Source organism: Paramisgurnus dabryanus, chromosome 8 (genome assembly GCF_030506205.2).
Source record: "Paramisgurnus dabryanus chromosome 8, PD_genome_1.1, whole genome shotgun sequence".
Lineage (NCBI taxonomy): Eukaryota > Metazoa > Chordata > Actinopteri > Cypriniformes > Cobitidae > Paramisgurnus > Paramisgurnus dabryanus.
The window spans coordinates 2,119,374-2,144,695 of record NC_133344.1 but is presented as its reverse complement, the minus strand read 5'-3'; the positions used below and the strand labels follow the sequence as shown (position 1 = coordinate 2,144,695).

Sequence of the window (25,322 nt, the reverse complement as noted above, 5' to 3'; positions counted from 1 at the left end):
ATGTTCAGTGACTGAGCTGTGTATGTGTTGTAAATCTATCTAACCATCTGTTACATGGTGTCAGAAGTGTTTTTCAAATCCTGAAAAGACGGAACAAGAAGCAAGCGCCTGGGATTAAGCGTTAGTCAACAGTAAAAATATGGATCAGATATTTTCGCTGACGCCTCCGGGAAGCTTCAATTTTGACGAGCCCAGTGCATGGCCACAGTGGATGCGCCGTTTTGAGCGATTCCGCGTAGCATCGGGACTCGCAGATAAACCCTCTGACTACCAGGTAAACTCGCTTCTTTACATTATGGGGGAGAAGAGTGACGATATTTTGAATATGTTACCCCTACGTGAGGAAGAGAAAAAGAGTTATGAAGAAGTCAAGAAGGCTTTAAGTGAGCACTTTGTTGGCAGACATAACGTAATCTACGAGAGCGAAATTCAATAGCAGATTTCAACAGCCTGGCGAAGCAGTAGAGAGTTTTATCACGGACGTGTATAAACTTGCAGAACACTGCAAATATGGTGATTTACATGAGGAAATGATCAGAGACCGTATTGTAGTGGGCATAAGAGACGCAAAGCTCTCAGAAAAACTGCAACTTGATCCAAATTTGACATTGGACAAAACGATAACCCAAGTCAGACAAAATGAAGAAATAAAACGCCAGCAGCCAGTTATTAGACGTGAAAAGTCTGATGTAAAAGAAGTAAATGTGGATGCAGTCATGACAAAGAGAACATCTAAAACAAGAATGAAAACAATGAGAGCAGAGGGGACAGCACAAAGAACACAAAGTACATATGATGCAGCTCAGAAAATTAAACCGATGGATGCCTGCAAAAGATGTGGGAAAAGTCCACAGCACTCGTGGAAAATGTGTCCAGCCAGAGAAGCAGAATGCAGGAAAAAAGGACATTTTGCTGCAGTTTGCTGGTCAGCTCCAAGACTTGAAACGATAGTTGACAGCTCTTATGAGTCTGCTTTTTTAGGAGCAATTCAGACTCAAAAACAAGAAAATATGTGGCAACAGGAAATCCTGGTGAACACAGAACAAATCACCTTCAAAATCAATACAGGCGCCGCAGTCAGAGCGATTCCAGCGTCTATGTATTCAGCTGAAAAGCAAGGGAAACTCAAAGATTCTAAAAAGATGATCTTAGCCCCTAACAATACTCCTTTGAAGGTGATGGGTAAATTCAGCGCGTGTCTGCAAAAGGACAAAAAGAAGATTCAGCAGGATATTTATGTTGTAATGGATTTAGTGATGCCAATCCAAGGTTTACAGTTACTACAGCAGGTAGCCAACATACACGAACCTGGATAGCAGTACAAAGCAATGTTCCCTAAGGTCTTCTCGGGTCTCGGGAAATTGGAGGGCAGCTACAAGATCAAACTGGCAGATGGAGCTGTTCCATATGCACTATCAGCCCCACGACTCGTACCACTGCCACTTATGGAGCGAGTGAAAATGGAACTCCACAGAATGGAAGAGATGGGAGTCATTCGACGAATCGAAGAGCCTACCTCATGGTGTGCAGGAATGGTAGTCGTACCAAAACCGAACGGCAATATCAGGATTTGCTTGGATTTCACAAGGCTGAACAAACACGTTTGCAAAGAAAGACACATACTGCCAGCTGTGGATGAGACTTTAGCGCAGCTAGAGGGAGCAGCTGTGTTTTCAAAATTAGATGCCACATCTGGGTTCTGGCAGATACCCTTAAACGAAGACTCAGAGCCGTTAACAACATTTATTACACCATTAGGGAGATATTGTTTCCGGCGTCTTCCTTTCGGGATATCTTCGGCCCCGGAGCACTTCCAGCTCAGGATCGCACAGATCGTCGCAGGGACGACTGGAACTCTTTGCCATGCAGATGATATCCTAGTGTTTGGAAAGGATGAGAACGAACACAATAAGAGACTGTGTGGTTCTTGAGGAAGTTTGAAAAAGCAAGACTGACGCTGAACAACAAGTGTGTATTTGCAGTTGATAGAGTAAAGTTCCTAGGACACACTGTAAGCGCCCAAGGCATCGAAGCAGACCAGGACAAGATTAAAGCCATCGTCAACATGCCTGAGCCCCAGAATGTGGAAGGAGTCAGACGTTTCATTGGGATGGTTAATTATGTCGGGAAGTTTTCACCTCATCTGCCGACTCTCACAAAACCACTGAGAGACCTGTTAAAGAATGACAGCACCTGGATATGGGATGCGCAGCAGAAAGAAGCATTTGCGAAGGTAAAGACAGAACTCAGCTCACCAGCTATACTGGCACAGTATAGTCCGAACAACGAGACTGTGGTTTCAGCCGATGCTTCCTCGTACGGTCTTGGTGGTGTGCTCATGCAGAAACAGAAAAGCGGTGAGTGGAGGCCTGTTGTGTATATCTCTCGAAGTCTGACAACCACAGAGACACGATATGCACAAATTGAAAAAGAGGCTTTGGCGGTAACATGGGCATGTGAGCGGCTCAGTGCATACCTGCTGGGATTGGAATTTATGATTGAGACTGACCACAAACCTCTAATATCTCTGTTAGGAAACAGACCAATTGATGACTTACCTCCAAGAATTCTGCGGTTCAGACTGAGGCTGCTCAGATTCAGGTACAACATCATGCATGTCCCTGGAAAACAACTGCTCGCTGCAGACACGTTGTCGCGAGCACCAGCTGGGCCGGAAAAATCAACAGAAAGCGACACACTGGAGGATGAGAGCAGTTGATGCCGACACCAAAAACAGAGCAGTTGATGCCGACACCGCTACCAGCGAGATCCTGGCAACGGGTGGCTGCAGATATCTTTCAATGGGAAGGAGGCCATTATCTGGTCGTGATTGATTACTTCTCGAGATACATTGAGGTTGCAAACTTACCAAAACTCATAACAGCAACAACAATGGAAAGGCTTAAAGTCATTTTTGCCCGGTTTGGAATTCCCGAAACACTGGTGACGGATAATGGTCCACAGTTTGCATCATCTGAGTTTGCAGAGTTTGCTCAAGACTACGATTTTGAACATGTCACAAGTAGTCCACGTTACCCTCAAAGTATTGGTGAGGCAGAGAGGGCGGTGCGAACTGTGAAACAGCTGCTGAAAAAGAACCTAGACCCTCAGAGAGCTCTTTTGGCCTACAGATCGACTCCATTAGCTCATGGAATCTCTCCAGCTGAACTTTTGATGGGGAGGAGAATAAGGTCAACGGTCCCAGTTCCACCTAAATCTCTCACACCAAAATGGCCAGATCTGAAAGTGTTCAGAAGAAAAGACAGGATGTTAAAAGAGAAACAACAGGAAACATTTAAGTCTAGACACAGAGTGAAAGATCTACCAGTCATCATACCTGGACAGAAAGTCTGGATCAGAACTTCAAAGACAACCGGAACAGTTCAGGGTGAAGCATCAACACCCAGATCATATCAGGTAGAAACTGAGATGGGAACTTTAGGAAGAAACAGAGCTCATCTTACAGTTCTTCCAGGACCAACTCATCAATATGTCCAGGGAACAGTTACAAGGTCGGGTAGGATTTCCCGTCCACCAGAAATACTGGACTTATAATTAAAAATTAGAATAGGAAAGACCTGCTGTCAAGAAAAGGGCAGAATAATCCCTTCAGCGGTGTCAGGAATGTCCAGGTAGTCTACCCTGGCTTCCAGCTTAGGAAAAGAAAGTTCAATGTTATAAGTGTGAAATTGTTGTTCTAGCTAAAGAAAAATAATAATGCAACTATATGTATATAAGTATTCAGATTAATATAAAGAGATGTTTAGACTAAAAGGAGGGGATGTAGTGGAACCTCCATGACACTAGAGGGCACACCAGTTCAGTAAGATCTATATAGTGAATGTATAGAAAGTAAGTGAATAAGAAATAAATGGATTTTCTATGACTGAACTGTCCCCCTGAAGCAAGGTGTTCCCCAGGGATCCGTTCTTGGGCCACTATTATTAATAATCTATATCATACCACTCGGTCAGATTTTACTACGCCATGGTCTCAACTATCACTTTTACGCTGATGATATTCAGTTATACTCTTATCTTCACACCCACCCTACCTCCCCAAATTGACAAAATTTCAGCTTGTGTAAAGGACATAAAAGATTGGCTTAATTCAAATTTTCTTAAACTTAACATGGATAAAACTGAGATTATTTTTATTGGAACCCCGTCACTAACCACCAATATTTCTTCAAATTTCACCTGTGAAATTGCTGGTTCTCACATCAAAATATCCAATACTGTTAAAAACCTAGGTGTAATCATTGACTCAACGCTTTCTTTTCAGTCCCATATTAATTCACTGGCAAAATCTGCATTTTTTCACCTCCGTCGCATTGCCCAACTCCGCCCATTCATCAGTACTAAAGACGCTGAAACTGTCATCCATGCATTTGTATCATCACGTCTCGATTACTGTAATGCCCTTTTCATTGGTCTACCTGTCAGCTCCATCACCAGGTTACAATATATCCAAAACTCAGCTGCTAGACTTCTCACTCACACTAAGCGTTCTGCTCACATCACTCCAATTTTGAAAGATCTCCACTGGCTTCCGGTAGTCCATCGTATTAAATTCAAAGTCCTACTGCTTACCTTTAAATCTCTGCATGGTTTGGCTCCCCCTTATCTCTGCAATATGCTCGTTCCCTACACCCCAACTCGCTCACTACGTTCCTCTGACTCTAGTCTTCTTGTATCCATCGGTATCGCCTTTCTTCAATGGGGGGCAGGTCTTTCTTTACTATTGCACCCAAACTTTGGAATTCTCTTCCCCGCTCTCTCTGCAGTGTAAATAATATAACTGAATTTAAATCACTACTCAAAACTCACCTGTTTTCTGAATGCTACTCTTGCTGATTTGATTACGCTGTATTTATCCCAATATCTCCCTGAATGTTATGTTATGCATCTTAATTTCTGTTTTGTATTGTTGGACTTGTCTTTGTCTCTTTTGTACTTATGTGTCCCTTATCATTGTCATTTTGTTAAAATTTTCTTTTTTGATGTAAAGCGTCCTTGAGCTCTGGAAAGGCGCTATATAAATAAAACTTATTATTATTATTATTATTATTATTATTATGTGTTGTGAACTAATCTAACCATCTGTTACAGTTACTAGTTAAAATGTTAATTCTTGATATCAATAATTCGATTGTCACTAGTAACAATGTTAATTTCTGTTATCTGAAATTGTATTTCTGATATCAATATAATTTCAGATATCTAAAATGGCTTTCTTACTAGTAAGGTCCGTGTACGTTTTGATAGTTTGTTTTTTCGTTTAAACCAAAAAACAAAATAACGAGAAACCACACGTTTTTTGTTTGTCGTTTCAAACAAAAAACAAAAACCGCTAAAATAACAGCCGTTCTTCCGTTTTTGGTTTCTGAATCTAAAAACGAAAAACGACTAAACCAAATTCAAATAATGGTTCGATTTTGGTTTTTGGAAATTCCTTTTTTCATTTCTCTGTTTGAAGATCTACATTAAAAGAAAGACAGGTTGGCCACGTGACGCGGAAGTTATAGTAAATACAGCCTATCAAAATAAAAGCCGGTTATGCAGCACTAACGTAACACCAGAGTAACGTTAGAAGAAAAAAAATCAATAAATAAATTGGCTTTGTTGTTACTGTTAGCGCAGAGTTGTTACTGTTAGCGCTATATTATATAATTAAATGAATACTTAATGTGGTTTCCACCAAACTGTTCCCCCTTTCTACCAGCAGGTGGCAGTATTTAAACGACTGACTGTATTGTGTTTTAGTTTATTCTTCCTGGGGTCTCCTCAAAATTCATTACATGTTTCACTTATATTTTTACACCATTCACACACCTACACACAATAACAATATACAAGACATAGCAGCTCAATGTCAAGGAAAAGAAAAACTCAAAAACAGCTCATTTTCTGGTATTATTCTACAACCCCAAAACAGAAAAAGTTGGGACACTGTAGAAATTGTGAGTAAAAAAGGAATGGAATAATTTACAAATCTCATAAACTTATATTTTATTCACAGTAGAATATAGATAACATATCAAATGTTGAAAGTAAGATATTTTGAAATGTCATGCCAAATATTGGCTCATTTTGGATTTCATGAGAGCTACACATTCCAAAAAAAGTTGGGACAGGTAGCAATAAGAGGCCAGAAAATTTAAATGTACAAATAAAGGAACAGCTGGAGGAGGACCAATGTTTAGGAATGGGAATGTTGTCCTATTCTTGTCTAATACAGACTTCTAGTTGCTCAACTGTCTTAGGTCTTCTTTGTCACATCTTTCGCTTTATGATGCACCAAATCTTTTCTTTGGGTGAAAGATCTGGACTGCAGGCTGGCCATTTCAGTACTCAGATCCTTCTTCTATGCAGTCTTGATGTTGTAATTGATGCACTATGTGGTCTGGCATTGTCATGTTGGAAAATGCAAGGTCTTCCCTGAAAGAGACGACATCTGAATGGGATCATATGTATCTAGAACTTGGATAAACCTTTCAGCATTGATGGTGCCTTTCCAGATGTGTAAGCTGCCCATGTCACACATACTCATGCAACCCCAAACCATCAGAGATGCAGGCTTCTGAACTGAGCGCTAATAACAACTTGGGTTGTCATTGTCCTCTTTAGTCTGGATGAAATGGCGTCCCAGTTTTTCAAAAAGAACTTCAAATTTTGATTCGTTGGACCACAGAACAGTTTTCCACTTTGACAAAGTCCATTTTAAATGAGCCTTGCCCAGGGAAAACGCCTGTGCTTCTGGGTCATGTTTAGATATGGCTTCTTTTTTGACCTACAGAGTTTTAGCTGGCAACACCGAATGACACGGTGGATTGTGTTCACTGACAATGTTTTCTGGAAGTATTCCTGAGTCCATGTTGTGATTTCCATTACAGTAGCATTCCTGTATGTGATGCAGTGCTGTCTTAGGGCCCGAAGATCACGGGCATCCGGTATGGTTTTCCGGTCTTGACCCTTACACACAGAGATTGTTCCAGATTCTCTGAATCTTTGGATAATATTATGCACTGTAGATGATGATAACTTCAATCTCATTGCAATTTTTCTCTGAGAAACTCAGAAAACTATTTTTCGCTGCAGCATTGGGGGAATTGGTGATTCTCTGCCCATCTTGACTTCTGAGAGACACTGCCACTCTGAGAGGCTCTTTTTTATACCCAATCATGTTGCCAATTGACCTAATAAGTTGCAAATTGGTCTTTCAACTGTTCCTTATGTGCAAATTTAAATTTTCTGGCCTCTTATTGCTACCTGTCCCAACTTTTTTTGGAATGTGTAGCTCTCATGAAATCCGAAATGAGCCAATATTTGGCATGACATTTCAAAATATCTCACTTTCTACATTTGATATGTTATCTATATTCTACTGTGAATAAAATATAAGTTTATGAGATTTGTAAATTATTCCATTCCTTTTTTACTCACAATTTCTACAGTGTCCCAACTTTTTCTGTTTTGGGGTTGTATACTCCAATACACATTCTATATTCACAAACAAAACTAAGTCATTGAATTCAACATAAATCTACATAAAAATCAGAGTATACACCTATCAATAATCACTGTGTGAACAAGAAAAGTTTTAACTTCTTTTGAAAGTGTTTTTTATTATTTTCCAGCACCAAAAATCCTGGTAATGAGTTCCATGCCACCATAGCTTGATAAAACACTGACCGCTGTATTTGGTTTGTTCGACATAAAGGCAACACACATCGCATCTCACCTGTTTGTCTAGTGCAATAATTATGTGTATCTGAAAAAAATTATAATTTGTTTCTGGAGTTTAGGATACAATAATATTTCTCATAAATGTTACTAAAAAATACTTAAGTCTAATTTTTACAGTTAACCAACCCAAACTATCATGCATAACAATCACACTGGTTTTATATGGACAGCCCAAAACAATTCGAGCTGCTTTATTTTGAGCAACCTGAAGTCTGTGTAGATTGTTTTCACTTGTATTTGACCAAACAACTGAGGTATAATCCAAATGAGAAAGCACTAATGACTGAACCAGTTGTTTTGTTGTCCAACAAGGAATGAACTTCCTACATTGTCTAATAATAGCCCTGCTTCTACCCATTTTCTGTAAAATTTGGTTTATTTGACTATTCCAAGACAACTTGCTATCAACATACCTAATAATTTAGTTTCTTCTACTTGTTCAATCAAAGTATCTCCAGATAACAAGTTTAATGTGGGTGTCATGTTTAAAAAACTTTTTTGACCCAACTACCATACATTTTGTTTGCACTAATCCATTGTGTAACTAAGGTCATTTCTTTATTTAAGATGTTATTAAGTTGATCTACTGTTCTTGCAGATGCATATAATGTACTGTCATCTGCATATATTGCCATGGTGGCATGTTACAACACAAGGGGAAAATCATTTGTAAAGATAGAAAATAAAAGAGGCCCTAAACAACTACCTTGGGGCACTCCACACCTCATCTCTTCAACCTCAGAGTAACTACCATTAAAATACACAGTATACTCTCGGTTACTGAGATAACTCTCCATCCATTTAATAGGAGCTGCTTCAAATCCATAACAACATATTTTTTTGATTAATATACTATGATCTAAAACATCAAACGCAGCACTTAAATCCAACAAAACTGTACCAACCAAATTTTTCTTATCAATTTCCGTTAACTGATCAGTTTCCGATCAGTAATCTGAGTCAGTGCTGTAGTCGTGGAGTGACCCATTTTATATGAATGCTGATAAATTGTATTTTACCCATTTAATGCAAAATACTCCTGTATTTGATCGTACACTACTTTTAAATTGAACAGTTTTAAATTCCCTGAGTAGAAAGGGAGGAGTGAGAATATGTGGGGGTGCAGATGGACAATGATGTGGAATTGAAAACGGGGGTGGGGGGTATTTTGTCATATTTCAGACCTCTGACTGAAATACATGGTTGGTTGTCTTCTCTTGTCCAGTAGACTTTCCTCTTTCACATCTGCATACACGCATTGCCCAAACATTAATTCAAATTGTATAATGTGAGGAAGCTTATACTAGACGGATAAAGCAATTATAATAAACAGAATTAAGCCTTAGGGCTTCACAGTTAATGTTCTGCAGCCATAGATTGCAAATGCAATGTCATTGAAAGCATTTATGTGCTATATATGTTGAAAAAATGTTTAAGACTTGGATTATCTTTACTTGTGTAACACAATGGGGGTGTTGTATGTTATACACACTGGAATAGAGGAGAAAGATTCACACACTATATAGCACACTGGTAAATTATTATTTTGGCCAGATGGCCTACTGCATTAGGACATTTCTGATGTTTGTTTGATCTGAGCTGCTAAGAAGCTGATGCAGTGTTAGAATCAGGTTAAAACAGAAGGGCATGCAGGTTTAACTCTGGGCTGGGGGTGAATGACGATAATGATAACTAGTTGCAAATAAAATCGAAAATGAACAACAATAAATACATCTGTATCAGTAATCTTGATTTAAAACACAGTTACCAAAGACACAATACAGTCAGTCGTTTAAATACTGCCACCTGCTGGTAGAAAGGGGGAACAGTTTGGTGGAAACCACATTAAATATTAATTTAATTATATAATATAGCTCTAACAACTCTGCGCTAACAGTAACCACTAAGCCTATTTTTTTTTTTTCTTCTAACGTTACTCTGGTGCTATATTATTATGACCGGCTTTTATTTTGATAGGCTGTATTTACTATAACTTCCGCGTCACGTGGCCAACCTGTCTTTCTTTTAATGTAGATCTTCAAACGGAGAAATGACTAAAGGAATTTCCAAAAACCAAAATCGGACCGTTATTTGAATTTGGTTTAGTCGTTTTTCGTTTTTAGATTCAGAAACCAAAAACGGAAGAATGGCTCTTATTTTAGCGGTTTTTGTTTTTTAGTTTGAAACGACAAACGAAAAACGTGTGGTTTCTCGTTATTTTGTTTTTTGGTTTAAACGAAAAAACAAACTATCATCAGAAATTAAAATGGTCACTAGTGACCAGTGATGGGAATAACGGCGTTATAAGTAATTGGCGTTAGTAACTGCGTTATTTTTTTCAGTAAAGAGTAATCAAATAAATTACTATTTCCCCCGTTATAACGCCGTTATCGTTACTGACATTAAAATGCTGCGCGTTACTAAAATTGATCTCACTGTAGTGATTTTCATCCGCGTATGCTCGCTTTCTCAGCCAAACATTGATTTTCTCTTGTGTGTGTGTTGGGAGAAACATAACGGATGCTGATTGGTGTGTGTGTGTGTGTGTGTGTGTGTGTTACAGGGGGTGGGAGAACCACATAGCTGGGGCACGTTCAATCTCACACCGGTGCGCAACGTTTTGCTACGGTTTCCGGGTAGAACGACATGTTTCCTTGAAACGGTGTGCAACGGAATGCAACAGGTTTTAGAAGCGTTTTCTCTTGTTTGGTGGGTGTGTCAGAAATGTCACCCCAATCAGCGGCAAGATGTATAAAACCACGCGATAGTAAAGAGACAGCTCTCTCAATGGGTTCAAGTTGGAATGTTGTCTTTCATTCTGGTCGGCAAGGTCAGTGACTGTAACATCGAGGGTATTTTACAGTATTAAACACACATTTATAATGATTTCATCAGGCTTCAGAAACATTTAAAAAAGAACACAAAGAATGGCCTCTCAGCTACCGTAGTTGCAACTCTTGCGTCATCACAACAGGGTGTTCAATGCATCACCGTTTCTGTTTAATAAACGTTGTGCAACGTTCTGTCGGGGCTGAACGCAGCCCTGATGTTGATTGGCTTAGTTTCCATCGTTAGCCAACCAGAGGCAGAGTTCACAAACAGGCACGCCCACTCGCACAGTCCGAGTCTGAGCGAGCGAGCAGTGTAAAAAAGTCTGAGCAACTTTGTCGCTAGATTTAGCAACTTTCTATCACTTTAGCGACTTTAACGGGCAAATCTAGCTATCTTTTCTGGCGTGGTTGGAGACTTTTGTAGACTGACATGAAAATACGCGTCGTTTTCTCTTCTCAACGAGCAGCGTTGCTGCTGCTCACTGTGCCTCATCTCAAAGCACTGACATGCAGCCCGGTCATCGCGCATCAATCACTCCGAAAACACCGGCGACAGGGTGATGGCAAGTACAACAAGCTCAAAGGTAGCGGTCGCAAACACGAAGTATAAAGCACTACTTTTCCATTTTTGATGTGAAAGGCAAGAATGTTTGTGTAATGTGTAACTAACTTATGCCCATGAAGAAAAAGTATCTCCACGTCTGTGGCAAGTAATTCTGATCTAATAAAGCACCTCACATCGTCACATGCTGCCACAAAATTTGTGGTTTCTCTTTAGTATTAATTTTAGTCATTTAACATATTTAATTTTGTAAGGGGCATTCAAGTTATTTGAAATATTATAATTTTTTAAGTAACGCAGTAATTACTTTTCCTGGTAATGAATTACTTTTATAATAATGTAACGCAGTAACTATAACTAATTAGCCTACTTTTTAAAGTAATGTTCCCAACACTGCTAGTGACAATCAAATTATTGATATCAAGAATTAACATTTTAACTAGTAACAATTGAATTCTTGATATCAAGAACTCGATTGTTGATATCAATAATTTAATTCTTGCTATCAAGAATTCAATTGTTGATATCAAGAATTAACATTGTTACTAGTGAAAATCTAATTCTTGATATCAAAAATGGAATTTGAATGGCAGCCTATGGTGACATTTCACTAGTGAAAATACAATTACAGATATCAATAACTTAATTGTTGATATCAAGAATTGAATTGCTGATATCAAGAATTGAATTGCTGATATCAAGAATTAAATTGCTGATATCATGAATTAACATTGTTACTAGTGGAAATGTAATTGTTGATATCAAGAATTAAATTGTTGATATCAAGAATTAACATTGTTACTAGTGGGAATGTAATTGTTGATATACAGAATTGCCATTGATACTAGTAGAAATGTAATATCTGATATCAAGAATTAAAATTTTAACTAGTGAAAATTGAATTGTTGATATCAAGAACACAATGAATAAAAGTTAAAACGGATTGCCATACATCGCCGGATGATCTCGAACACACCTTATGGGAACCACAGCGTGTCCGACTTCACGTCTCCGTTTTCAGCTCCTCCCCGCCTGCACGCGGCTAATCTCGCCGATCGGTGACATCCAGCCGCAGCCGATGTCAAACACAACTAGAGTGTTGCTTTAATATGTAAACAGTCATGTGATTGTTGTTAGTTTTACTTACGTGAGTTTTTTGGTTTCTTTAATCACAAGCTGCAGTCTCGCAAGAACTTTATCTGCTGTATTTTTATCTCCAATAAATGGTTCTAGTTCAAGTTCATCCAAATGCTTCTCAGACGTCAACAACACAAAAACTAAAGCTGCCCACTGTGAAGAGGAGAGTTTGGTCTTTCCTACTGATGAAGATCTCACATAATGTTGAATCTCCTGCAGCAGTGAATCATCACCCAGTTCATTCAGACAGTGAATCAGATTGATGGATTTCTCTGGAGACAGATTCTCATTCATCTTCTGTTTAATGTACTCAACAGTTTCCTCTTTCATGTAGGTGCGACTTCTCATCTGTGTCAGTAGATCCTGTAAGATATTCTGATTGGACTCCAGTGAAAGACCCAGAAGAAAACGCAGGAAAAGATCCAGATGTCCATTCTTACTCTGCAAAGATTCATCCACAGCTCGATGATGCAAACTGATTAATAAAAACTCTTTATGTTTTATTTTGCCCAAAACTTTCGAAAACTGATTATGATCAAACACATTTTTGCCATTGTTTACAAAGCAGATGTGAGCATAAAGAGCTGCTAGATGTTCCTGGATGCTGAGATGAACAAAGCAGTAAACTTTCACCTGATACAAACCAAACTCCTTTCTGAAGATCTGAGTACACAATCCTGAGTACACTGATGCTTCTGCTACATCAATGCCACACTCTCTCAGGTCTTCATCATAGAAGATCAGATTGCCTTTCTTAAGCTGCTCAAAAGCCAGTTTACCCAGTTTGAAGATCATGTCTTCATCTTTCACTTTCTTTTCATAGTCCTTCTGATGTTTGATGTTTGTCTGAATGATCAGGAAGTGTGTGTACATTTGAGTGAGAGTCTTGGGGATCTCTCTTTTCTCTGCTTCACTCAACATTCTCTCTAGAACAGTGACTGAAATCCAGCAGAAGACTGGGATGTGACACATGATGTAGAGACTCCTGGATGACTTCAGGTGTGAGATGATTTGATCAGACAGACTCTCATCACTGATTCTCTTCCTGAAGTATTCCTCCTTCTGTGGATCACTGAAGCCTCGTACCTCTGTGACTCGATCAACGCACTCAGAGGGGATGAGATCAGCTGCTGCTGGTCTGGAGGTGATCCAGATGAGAGCAGAGGGAAACAGATTCCCCTTGATGAGGTTTGTCAGCATCACGTCCACTGAGGTTGATTCACTTACATCACAAAACTTCACTTTGCTTTTAAAATCCAGAGACAGACGACACTCATCCAAACCATCAAAGATGAACAACACTTTATATTTCTTACTGAAGATTTCCATTTCTTTTGTCTCTGGGAAGAAATTATGAAGAATATCTAAAAGACTGAGTGTTTTGTCCTTCATCAAATTGATCTCTCTGAAAGGAAGTGGAAATATGAGGTGGACGTCCTGATTCTCTATCTCTTCAGCCCAGTCCAGAATGAACTTCTGTACAGAGACTGTTTTTCCAATGCCAGCGACTCCCTTTGTCAAGACACTTCTGATGTGTTTGTCTTTTTCAGGTAAAGGTTTAAAGATGTCATTACTCTTGATTGGTGTCTCCTCTGTTGTTGTTCTTCTGGATTGTGTCTCAATCTGTCTCACCTCATGTTCATTACTGATCTCTCCACTTTCACTCTCTGTGATGTAGAGCTCTGTGTAGATCTCATTCAGTAGTGCTGGGTTTCTCTCACTTGATGTTCCCTCACACAAACACTCATACTTCTTTTTTAGATTTGATCTGAATTGATAATAACTGTAAACAGATTTTTACATAAATTAAAGAAGTACATTTAAAAAGACATAATGAGATACATAAATTCATGCGTTAATACTCTCATCTTTCTGTTTATAACTTCTAAAGTGTTTACAGTTAGTTGATATCCAAACTCTAATGGATTTTATGAACTGGCAAAATCTGACTAAAGTACAACTGTATGTTTCAATCATAATCTACTAGATTAAAGTAAATTTTTTATAAAAATGATATAACTTTCATTGTCATCACTTTTAAAACTATAGATTTTTATGTTAATTGATCTAATAGGTTTATGTAATGAGATAATCTTTGAGAGTACATCTTCAAAAAACATCTCCAGAAGCCTGATTTACCACATAGCATACAGATGTGGGCCACTTAAAGCAATGATCAGTGACTTCTTTTTTGAGGGTGCATGATGTGAAGCTCATTACAACATGTATGTAGCCCGTCATGTGTGTGGCTCATCATTTCAAAATATGTGTTAGATGCGTCATGTGAACCATGTGCATCATGTGTCTTTGTTAAATTAAGTGCCTGCTGCACATGTGTTAAGAGGGTTTATGATAAAAGTGACGCTCGGATCTGTCAGATTCTCGCTTAATCTCAAGTCCGAGTTGATTGTTTTGTGAGTATTTTGTGAATGTTGAGCGTCTATATTATCATGAACCTTTTCAACGCGTGTGCAGCAGGCACATATTTTGAAAAGAAGCATGATGCATATGGTTCACATGATGCAACAAAGAAATGTTGAATTATGAGCCTAAACTAGCTAATCTGAGTGTAAACCTAAAGTGACCCAGATATGTATGAAATGGCAAATATGGATTATTTATCTTAAAACATAGGTGTGTCAGTTCTGGCACAGATACGACACAGTAAGCACTAGCTACTCTAAAAAATGTATTTTAACCCAGTGTTGGGTCCATGTGGGGCAACGCTGACCCTTGGATTGTAATTTAACCTATGCTTGGTTGTTTCAACCCATTGTTGGGTCAAATATGAACATTTTCTGGGTTAATTTAACCCAACAGATGGGTTTGTCCTTTTTTGACCTAACTCAGCATTTTCTGAGTGTATTGTGGGAGTGGTCCTGATATAATGTAGCAAATGTGACCCACTTATGATAAAACATAGCTTGGTCAGATTTTGCAAGGATGGTAAGCGCTAGCTAATGTGGGTGTGAGCCTAAAGTGGCCCAGATGTTATGTGACCCACATATTATAAAAAAATATCATGACCAGATTTGGCAAAGATTTGGCACAATAAGCATTAGCTTTTTTTGTGCGAGCCTACAGTGTCCTGCATATGTTGCCACACATTTTGCCCTCTTATCTTAAAACATATCTGGGGTAAATTTGGTAAAGATATGGCACAGTCAGCAAACGCTAACCTTAGTGTAAACCAAAATTGTGCCACATATGGTCACTTTTTAAAGAAGATAGTTTCTGTTTGCCAGTAATTTACTGTAGATTTAAATGTATTTTATGTAGTGGCAACAGTTTGTTCAAAGTTAAATAAACATTAAACATTAACAAGTCTTTATCATTACAGAATAAAATTAAAATAAGAGCCTCATGCAAACCATTCTGTGAACCAAAATCTGAAGGAAAAAAAAACAAAAACGTTGATGAGGATTTCTGGTTCCCGGAATGCTTTGCATGAGGCTGTTATTATACAGTAGTTTAACATTGTTCTTCAAGTAAACCATTCTTTAATCCATTATATGCTGATAATGTTTAATTATACTGAACTAATTACTGTTTCATAGCACTTTTAATATAACAAATTACATTTTTAATTACACAGTGCCTTTATTATTGTTCATGTAAACTTAATGTTTTTGTAAATACAGACTTTAATAAGAATACCTGACTCTTGAAGAATATCCATATCTGAATGTTTGTGAATGAGCCATGAATCATTCAGTCACATCAGTCTGATCTCCACTGAGGAATCTGATTAACACCACAGACTCTGAATAAATCTGATGACAATTTAACAAATTATTGTTCTGTTTTAATTAGAAATAGTTTATAAATTTGCACAAAGTCTCCCCAGCTAACAATTTTTGGTTTTCAAAGCGTTCCCCTAACTTTAGTTTTTGGTTTCCAGAGCGTTATTTTTCAAGGTTTGTTTTTGGTTAGCCAGGAAAGTTTTTTTACGAAAATAAAACATTATTTTGGGGTTAGCTTAACGTTCTCCTAACATAAGAATAAGGTCCCCCTAACATTATTTTATGATTACAAAAAATGTGCACTTAATAACTTTTTCTAGTCTAATGTTTTTTTTTGTTAAGTTATCTTTAGGTTATTTTACGTTCAGTCTGTAACGCAATGGGAGCGTTATTTTATGGTTCCCAAAAGCATAACCAAACAATTAACCAAAAACTAACGTTAGGGGAACATTCTGTGTTTGCTGAGCTGTTCAATCGCTGCTTGGGACAAAATCTATTTAGTCATTGAGTTTTACTCATACTTTTGATTTGGAGAACAACATACAAGATGGTGTTTAAATGAGCTTAAACGTTTAAAAAATATGTTAAAATTCTCAAAACACACCAAAAATAAAGTAAAATAAAATGCATAAATGTTAATATGCACTTTGATTTGAAACTACGAAACCATTTCAGATTGAACATCTATATTCTCTCACAGAAACTCTGATCTGATCTGTTGAGTCTGATCCAAAAAAATAAAAATGACAATCAGACACAATCAGACATTCTGATATCATTGGACTAAGTCAGTCGTTCTCAAACTTTTTTACACCAAGTACCACCTATAAAAAATATTTGGCTCTCCAAGTACCACCATTATTAACAAACATTAAAATCCAGAAGTGAAGTAGGCCTAAATATTCAGAGCTATGCACAGTTTTAAAACAAAGTATTATTCCTACTATAAGAATTTTTTTTTATTCCTTATAAAAATATTTATTATTGTCAGCCAACCATTACAGAGTTTGAACATTAACATTGCACTGTGCTTAAGTCAATAAAAACTTAAATAAGATTAATGATTAAATTAAAATGCCCAAAAGTTAAATAAAAACTCTACTGAACTTAAATGTTTAAAAGTTGTACTTAAATATGTTTATCAGAATAATCACACCCTACTTGTTAATTTGCTAAATTAAGAATATACTAATATTTGTGTTAAACGTTTTTTGTTAAAAATCATTTACTATATGCCACAAAGTAAACCATCAGACTGAACAAATTCAGTCACTTTGTGCATTTAAATGTAAATACATCAATGTTATAGAGCGAATTTTGTGCCAAAATTATTCAAACAAATCCAGCATTTTGCAAACTCAATCTGCTTTGCAAAGGATAAACTCGACTTGCAAACAAACAGAAAACACTTTGCAAATACAAAAAGCAATTTGAGAGAAAATGCAGAGGTGTAACAAATATGTACTGTGTTTTACAGCAGAGATTCTCAAATGTGACCATGCAATTCAAAAAAGCAGATGTTGCTGTTTCAACTTTTTCAGGCATTTTCAACTACACTCTTATGGAAAATGGTTCTAAATGGTACCAAATAAGGGTTCTTCAGCTTGTAACAATAGCCGAACCCTTTTTGGTACTTATATACACTCACATTGTGCTTTAAAACTACAGAAAAATCATCTGTAAATGGCCATGAACCGTAACTGTAAATACTCAGCCCAAACTTTGATTAATTTTTAATTAAAGATTTTTTTTTACTTTATATATTGTGTAAAATTGTAAGTTGTAAAAAACTAAAATTTAGTAAATTGAGTAAATATAATCAAAATCCTAAATCAGGTACTAATATGTCATCATATCTAATAATAGCGTGTCCCTAAAAATGAATACTTTTCAAATTGGAACATATGTTATTAGGTCCTGATCTCACAGGAATTCACAAGTATTTTGCGAGTTAGCAAATTATACAAAATTTACAATTAGTATAAAAAACAATGATATCACACCCCTAAACCCCTTAAACATCACAGGGCAAAAGCAAATCTTACAAAACAAATGTTGTCGTAAGAGTTCATGCGACTTAAACACCTTGTAAAATACAAACAAATTAAGATGAGATTGTATTGCGAGGGCTCATTTGTCAGCTGCGTATGTCATCAGTGTTATCTCATTTGATAAATAAACTTACTAATATTAATACCTTTTATTTGCATTGTGCCTTTCTTACAATCAAGGAGCTACAACAATAAAAGCAACAATAAAAAGAAACAACGCTACTGCATAATGACAGCACAATAAACAATTTGCACAAGAACTATAATAAGTTAAAAGCTTCGTTAAAAATATATGTTTTGAATAATTTATTAAAACAATCAAAAAACTGAGCATTCCTATATGAAAATGTAAAGAAGTACACAACCTGAAACAACACAAGAGAACGACCGCACCCATAGTTTTGAGTTTAGAGCGAGGCTGATACAAAATAAGAGATTTTGGAGTGGATGGTTGTGAGATGATGTGGACACTGTGACCAAATTACAAATATAACCTGGGGTCAGCCCATGTACTGCTTCAACTTATGTCTATTACAATATATTAATGCCAGGGCTGGACTGGTAATCTGGCATTCCGGGCAAATGCCCGGTGGGCCGATGCACTTGGGGGCCGGTGGATATATGATTTTTTTTTAATTGGCCAACAACCGGCGCATAAAGCAAGGACAGCGGCCCAATGGTTCATTTTCCATACTGACACTGGGCCAATAATCTCTTAACAGGCTCCATCCCTCCCAGTGTGGACTGCATCCGACACAAGAAACAGAGGGGGTTTGTCTGACCAGCCCATAACACTTGTACATCGGGCAACGCAGCCCGTTGCTTTCTTTCTTTCTTTGTTTTTGTTTTTACATAATTCATTAATGGCGCTATAAGCCGCGGTGGCAACTGCATTTTCCAAAAAAGTTAGTGTAATTAGATGTTCATTTTTTTTTTAGACAGACCGGCCCAGGAGACACCTAATCAGCAGCCCATTGGTTCCTTTTTATTTGACATTTGGCTAGCCCAATCACAACTTTTAGGGCATTTTATGAAGCATGCAGCGTCAGTGTGCTTCTATCAAAATAAGAGACGAGAAGCGAGTGAACGTGCGGTAAGCAGAACTGCTTTTAAAACACTGTCGTTAGATTTGTGGCTACATCAAACTTTTGATCACAGTTTTTATCAAACATATTTTACTAATTCCACAACAAATTAATCTTAATAACTACCATCAATTTTGTAAATAAAGCATTTATAAGTAATACATTATTGTTAATGATGGCTGGCTGAAGAAAAAAGCACCTTATATTCAAGTGTGCAGAATTATTAGGCACATTTTCTTTCACATTTAAAATGGGCCAAAAAATGTTTAACACACACACTGGAAATTCATTATTTAATGTCCACAAGAAAGATGCCATTAATGAAAATTGCAAAATTGAGGTGTGACCATTAGAAAAGAAATCCTGATTCGGGCAGCAAGGGCATAAAATAGGATGAAAGGAAAAGATATATACAAAATGAATGATGGTTATTAAAATTACTGTAGTTTGGAGTTTGTAAAAGTTGTTCAGAAAAAAAGTGATCAAAATATTCTGCACACAATGTAATCGGACTCATGGCTCTGCCGCAAGACTGCGACTTTATTGTAACATTTATCAGGTCTCAGTGTTATCATAAGGTGGTCAGAATGGTTAGTTTAAACATTGTGTACTCACTGGCTAAGACAATTGGCAGATTTTTAAAACCGGCAAAGCATTGTGCTTGTATTTATTGTAATGTCACGTGTCAGCTCTTATACTTTTTTAATTAATCATTATATGGAGTTGGTAGTCAAGTTTGCACAAAGATGGGTGTTATTTGTGATCCTATAGTGGGCCGGTCTGGGCCAAAATGCCAGGGCCGATTTTTTGTCCCAGTCCAGCCCTGATTAATGCTGATTACAATACAATACAAGAGTCAAAAATTAATACAGCTCTGAATGAAAATAAATGCTTTGACGTCGCATAAGGTTGTCAAATCAGCATGACAATGTTTACTTAAAGCTAAAGATGCTCCATAAGATATAAAGACATGCGTGCCATATAATAAATCTTTTTACATTTAAGTTAGTATTCCAGATCTAATATTTACTAACTTACCTTAAAAATTATGATGTTTGTAGATCTTCAGTCTTGTGAAGCACTGCAACTAAAATTCCCTTTACTCTTCATTTACATATAAAGAATGTGGGAGTGTTTTTCTTGAAAATTTCCAGTGAACTCAGGACAACAAGTTATCACATGTTAGAACGTATGGAACATTTACAGTTTAAGGAATGTAAAATAACAGGTTTGAATAAATGACTGATCGAGTTACACATGCAGTGAGTTTAAAGTTTTGAAAATGTAAGTAGCAAAAAAATTATTAAAGTTAAATCATGAAAAAGTTTATAAGCTAGATTGGGTTGTTTTGTAACCAAAATTGGATAAAAGATGGACAAAACCAACGTTGATTTTTAACCCATTTGTTGGGTAAAACTAACTTTTTGTTGGGTGGAAAAAACCCATTGTTTGGTTAATGTGTTTAAAGCTGTACAAAATGTTTAAAGTTTTTTTGTGAACTTTTGGTGGTATGAATTGCTATCATAAGTTTCATTTGGGTGTCTATACAGTGGGGAGAACAAGTATTTGATACACTGCTGCTTTTTCAAGTTTTCCCACTTACAAAGAATGGAGAGATCTGTAATTTTTATTGTAGGTACACTGTTAACGATTTCCCTGTATTTTTACAGTACGGTACTGGCAGCACGGTTGCCAGTAAGTTACTGTATTTTGGGTTTACAGTACTGTACTGTAATACCATTTTACAGTACACAAACTAGTACTGTATAGTTACAAAGCAGTACTGTACTGTAATTTTACAATATTTTATTACAGTAGTCTATTTTTACAGTAATTTACTGTAATGTCTATATTGACCCATAAATACTATTTATTACTTATTACAGTTAATACAATAATATTATATAAAATAGATAGAGATTTAGGTTTAAATCTATAGTTATTAATATGGTAAAAATGCTATCCTTGACATGACATAATGAATTAAAAGGCAATCCAAGCAATGTTTGTATCAAAATTTTATTTAAAAAAACATTTAATTGAAACAAAACATTTAAAACAAGATTTTAAACAATAATAAACATATAATCAAGTAACATAAAATAAAATCAACAAGTATAAACAAGTTTGGAGACCCCTGCTGTAACATATTTAACTCTGGCAAATAGAACACTGTTCCATAGTTTGAAGTTTTCAGTTTAAAGTCCATCATCGACTTAAAGGTAACATTTCACTGTGGTAAAAAGAACACTGGCCCATAGTTTTAAATATTCTACTTGAATTTCATTGAACACTAAAAATAAATAAATGCATTAAACTGTGGCAGACAGACCACAGTGGCCTTTACTTTGAAGTCGTCCATTCAAACTCAATCAGGGACTGCATGAAGCTGTTCACATGGGGGTTAATGGCCACAGCTTTTCTCTGCACCAAGTTCCTTGTCTATTTGCTTGCTCCTTGTCTGGATGTGCACTTTTTCCCATCTTTGGAATTAATTCTATCCAGAAACCTGTTAGAAATATCATAAACATTAAGTCAACAAATATAAGATAGAAAAAGATTCTTAAAAAACTAAACTCAGCCTTGAATTTACTCCTATTCTGAAACCTTTTGCTCTTATTCTACTGTTCCACACCTAATTACATTAAAATACAGAAGATTCACTTACCTCTGAACAAACTCTTTCCTCAATGGACAGCATCCACCTGGATCATGTCATGATTGAATGTCCTGAACAGAAAGTACAATTGTTACTGATTTGGACACTTATTCTGAAAACAAAATCTTTTGTCAATAAAGTCCAGGGACACCTCTGCTAAATAAATACAATTATTAAATTAAATTTCTTATAACCAAAGTCTGAATATTTCTGTTTGTATATTTCTACATGGCAAACTAAGACAATTGTGTACATGTTGTGTATGGTCGTGTTACAGTGTTGTGTGTGAATGAGTGAATGAGTGTATACATGGGTATTTAAAGAAACTGTAGTGGTAAAGTGCAAACTTACCGAACAATGTGCTTGGTGTGTGTCTGGTGTCACCCCTTGTGCCTCCACATCTGCCTTAACTCCTGAAAAGTGCAATGACACTCATGTAAACTACAAATAAAAAGTGATCAGCACATTCCTGTGTACTTTTACATGTGACGTGGTGAAAGCATTTAATATTGCAGTCGAAAAAATACATGACTTGTAACTGTACATCATGTACTTGCCTGGTGCCTTTAAAGATGATCCATCTTACCCAATCCAGCTTACAAGCAATGGTAAGACTGTAAAAAAGACAAATGTTACAAAATCTGTTAGCCATAGAAATAAGTAGACATTGTGAAGGAAATGGTAAAATAAAATTTAGTAACACTTTACTATAAGAGTTTATTCCTTAACATTTGGTAATGCCTTAGCTAATATGAACTAACAATGAACAATATATTTTACAACATTAATAATATTTGATAATGTTCATTGTGCAGAGACAAAGTGATTGATTTAAAAATGTATTAAGTGTTTAAATCTAATATCATGCTATGCTAACAAATAAAACATTACTGTAAGTGTTAAGTCAGTTGTAAAACAAATATATATATATATATATATATATATATATATATATATATATATATTAGTTGTTATATTATATATTATATATAAATATCTAAATAAGTCTTTTTTAAATTATTATTATTCTATAACATCTTGTCTACAGAAAATCTCTGAAAATGTCTCGTTTACTGCAGAAAATAGCGATTTATAGTGACAAGGTAAAAGGACTGTCCCTTTAATGTTTTACCCGGACCGGCTGCGGTGTAACACTATTTCACGCAAAGTTTTTTAACAAGTTAGTAGCTAGCTGCTCACTTTAAAGATAAACATGATCGCCTAAATCTGAGCAATCCTGGTGATGCCAGTTTTCTACACGATGTTATTATGGATTATTTTACATCCAGAGATGAAGGATCAGATGACAGAGACGAGAAGACAAAGGTACGTAAATGCGGAGCCCATTCTCTTTTCGAGCATTGATTTGATGTGTTTTGGAAACTTATATATACAGCGTGTAATGCATCTGAAGTGGTGGAAACAATATGCCATAAAAATGTATTGGACAACTTACTGGGAGTGTAAAACGCTTTAGAGAAGATATTCTCTGCTTTTGCGGATATACCGTAATATAATAACAACAACAACAATAAGCGCGGCAATCCCTTTCGTTCATCTGATATTAAGATGAGCCCAGGTCTGAATTATATTTGGTCGAAGTTAAAGCTGCGATGAGTTCGATGCATGTATCCAGTTAAATATGAGGTTTCTTGTTTTCACTTCTGTGGAGGAGTTCGGTACTACAGTATGCTGTGTACGGCGTGTCAAGTCCTATCTGTTTACAACCACGAGTCAGCCTTACCAAACAGTCGAACTTAATACTTTTCTCTGACGTTAACTGAACGGATGAAACGCCGAGATAAACGACCATTATGCTGGGACCGCAAGACCGCGCTGGCGGGTTGTCTTTGTCCATTTCGTTAAAAAATAGTTTCATTGTCACCACACTTTCAACACAATATAAACTCACCAAACCGTCATAATTTAGTTAAAACAACCCTATATTCATTTAAAAAGGTGTAAAGCGAGTTAAAGCAGCGGTAGACATCTGTGTGTAACGTTTACGTTAGCTTACTTTCTGAGGGAGATTGAAACTTTGTTGGCGACCGTTTTTCTCTCTCATTGCACGTTTAAAACAATATTGTGACAAACTATTGACAACATTCTTAAACTAAAAATTAAGTTTTCATGAAACAGAAATATTTCAAACTTACCGAACTGCCAGAAATCAATCGTCCTCCTTCAGCTGCAGCCAAGAGTTGTGCTCTCCCTCTGTCTGTGTGATTTGACGTTGGCGCACTTTCACTGATTATTGCAAGTACACCTGGCACATTACAGCAATGGCTACAGCAAGGTTACATCAAGACCAAAATATACTGTAAAATTTTCCCGCTCAAACAAATTTACCCAGAATGCATTATGAACTGCAGTACTGTACTGTAATGTACACATACAGTATAGTACTGTGGATTTTTACAGTACAGTGCTGCTAAATCTACAGCGACATCTAACAGTGTACAACTCCTCAACTTTGAGAGACATAATCTAAAAAAATCCAGAAAATCATATTGTATGATTTTCAAATCATTTATTTCCACTTTATGGCACGAAAGAAGTATCCCACTTCTAGCCCACTCCAGGACCTTGAAATGCTTCCTACGGAACCACTCTTTATGGCGTTATTTTCCCTGTCAAATGTCGAGAGCGCATGATTGTAGCGCGAAAGTACATTAATATAATGATCGAGCACGACTCTCTCTGCACCTGACCTCCGCCATTGTTTTGCCACAATGACTTCTGGGGCGTAAAGCGTTCTCAGCGTCCTGTCCCAAATGGCGCACCTCATGTGGACTTTCAGTCTCATGGCCTTAAATTGCGCGTGCTTGCTTAGTCTACGAGTCCGTAGGGTGTCCCATCTGTCATTTTTACGCTTCAAAGGGTGCTCATTGATGGGGTCTTCTGCAAAGCCCACACTGCAGCAGGCTTTGTGCACTTTACCAACCCAGAAGTCCTTGCAAAAGAGAAATCAGACCAATCAGACGGCGGAAAGGAGGAATTCACACTGATGGGCAACTTCTATTCCTTTTTCCGGCATGAATCTCGAGTCTGTCCCCAAATATCACTTCGGTGCACCCTCTTGGACTCGCGTCATCGAAGTCGGTCCACAAGTCCGGAGTGTGCCATTTGGGACCAGGCCCAACTCTGCACTCGATACATCCTCAACATCAAGAACACATCCAGGTATTTTCATGCATCCTCCGTACTTGTGTTCTTGAGAATTGCAATTGAACTTTAACGATTAATGATGACGTAGAGCAAAGACACAAGGACACAAGATCGCTGAAGAATGCATATTAAGAAACAGCCTCTATCTGCTCGCACGCAGAAACTAGACGCGCGCTCTCAGATGCACGCTGCTTTTGAATTAAAAGAATAGTGCGACAGCGAGTGCGTCAACTCTAAATGCCTCGTCTGGTTGTTGAGACGCGTGATCAGTGGAGGCTCGCGTTGCGGACCAAAGCGCGACTATAAACAAAGCAAGGCCACCAGACAATCTGCCTGGT

General features: G+C 37.1%; 1 protein-coding gene and 1 long non-coding RNA gene across 2 annotated transcripts in view; both read right to left on the bottom strand.

Moving 5' to 3' along the window:
- The window catches only part of LOC135771637 (protein NLRC3-like), a 122,454-nt gene extending 102,199 nt beyond the window's left edge, over positions 1–20,255 (bottom strand). Inside the window, exons 1-3 of the mRNA XM_073815400.1 lie at positions 20,196–20,255; positions 15,936–16,051; positions 12,527–14,061 (exon numbers count right to left, since the gene is read on the bottom strand). Of these exons, the coding sequence (XP_073671501.1) occupies positions 12,527–14,061; positions 15,936–15,982 (1,582 nt within the window). The 5' untranslated portion in view covers positions 15,983–16,051; positions 20,196–20,255. The remainder of the gene's footprint in view (positions 1–12,526; positions 14,062–15,935; positions 16,052–20,195) is intronic.
- A 1,248-nt stretch (positions 20,256–21,503) lies between these two features.
- LOC135770247 (uncharacterized) lies at positions 21,504–24,273 on the bottom strand. Its single transcript, XR_010542569.2, has 5 exons — positions 23,973–24,273; positions 22,374–22,430; positions 22,168–22,229; positions 21,826–21,887; positions 21,504–21,666 (listed from the first exon to the last, which is right to left on the bottom strand). It is a non-coding gene; the product is annotated as an uncharacterized lncRNA (long non-coding RNA).
- Between the last annotated feature and the right edge of the window lie 1,049 nt (positions 24,274–25,322).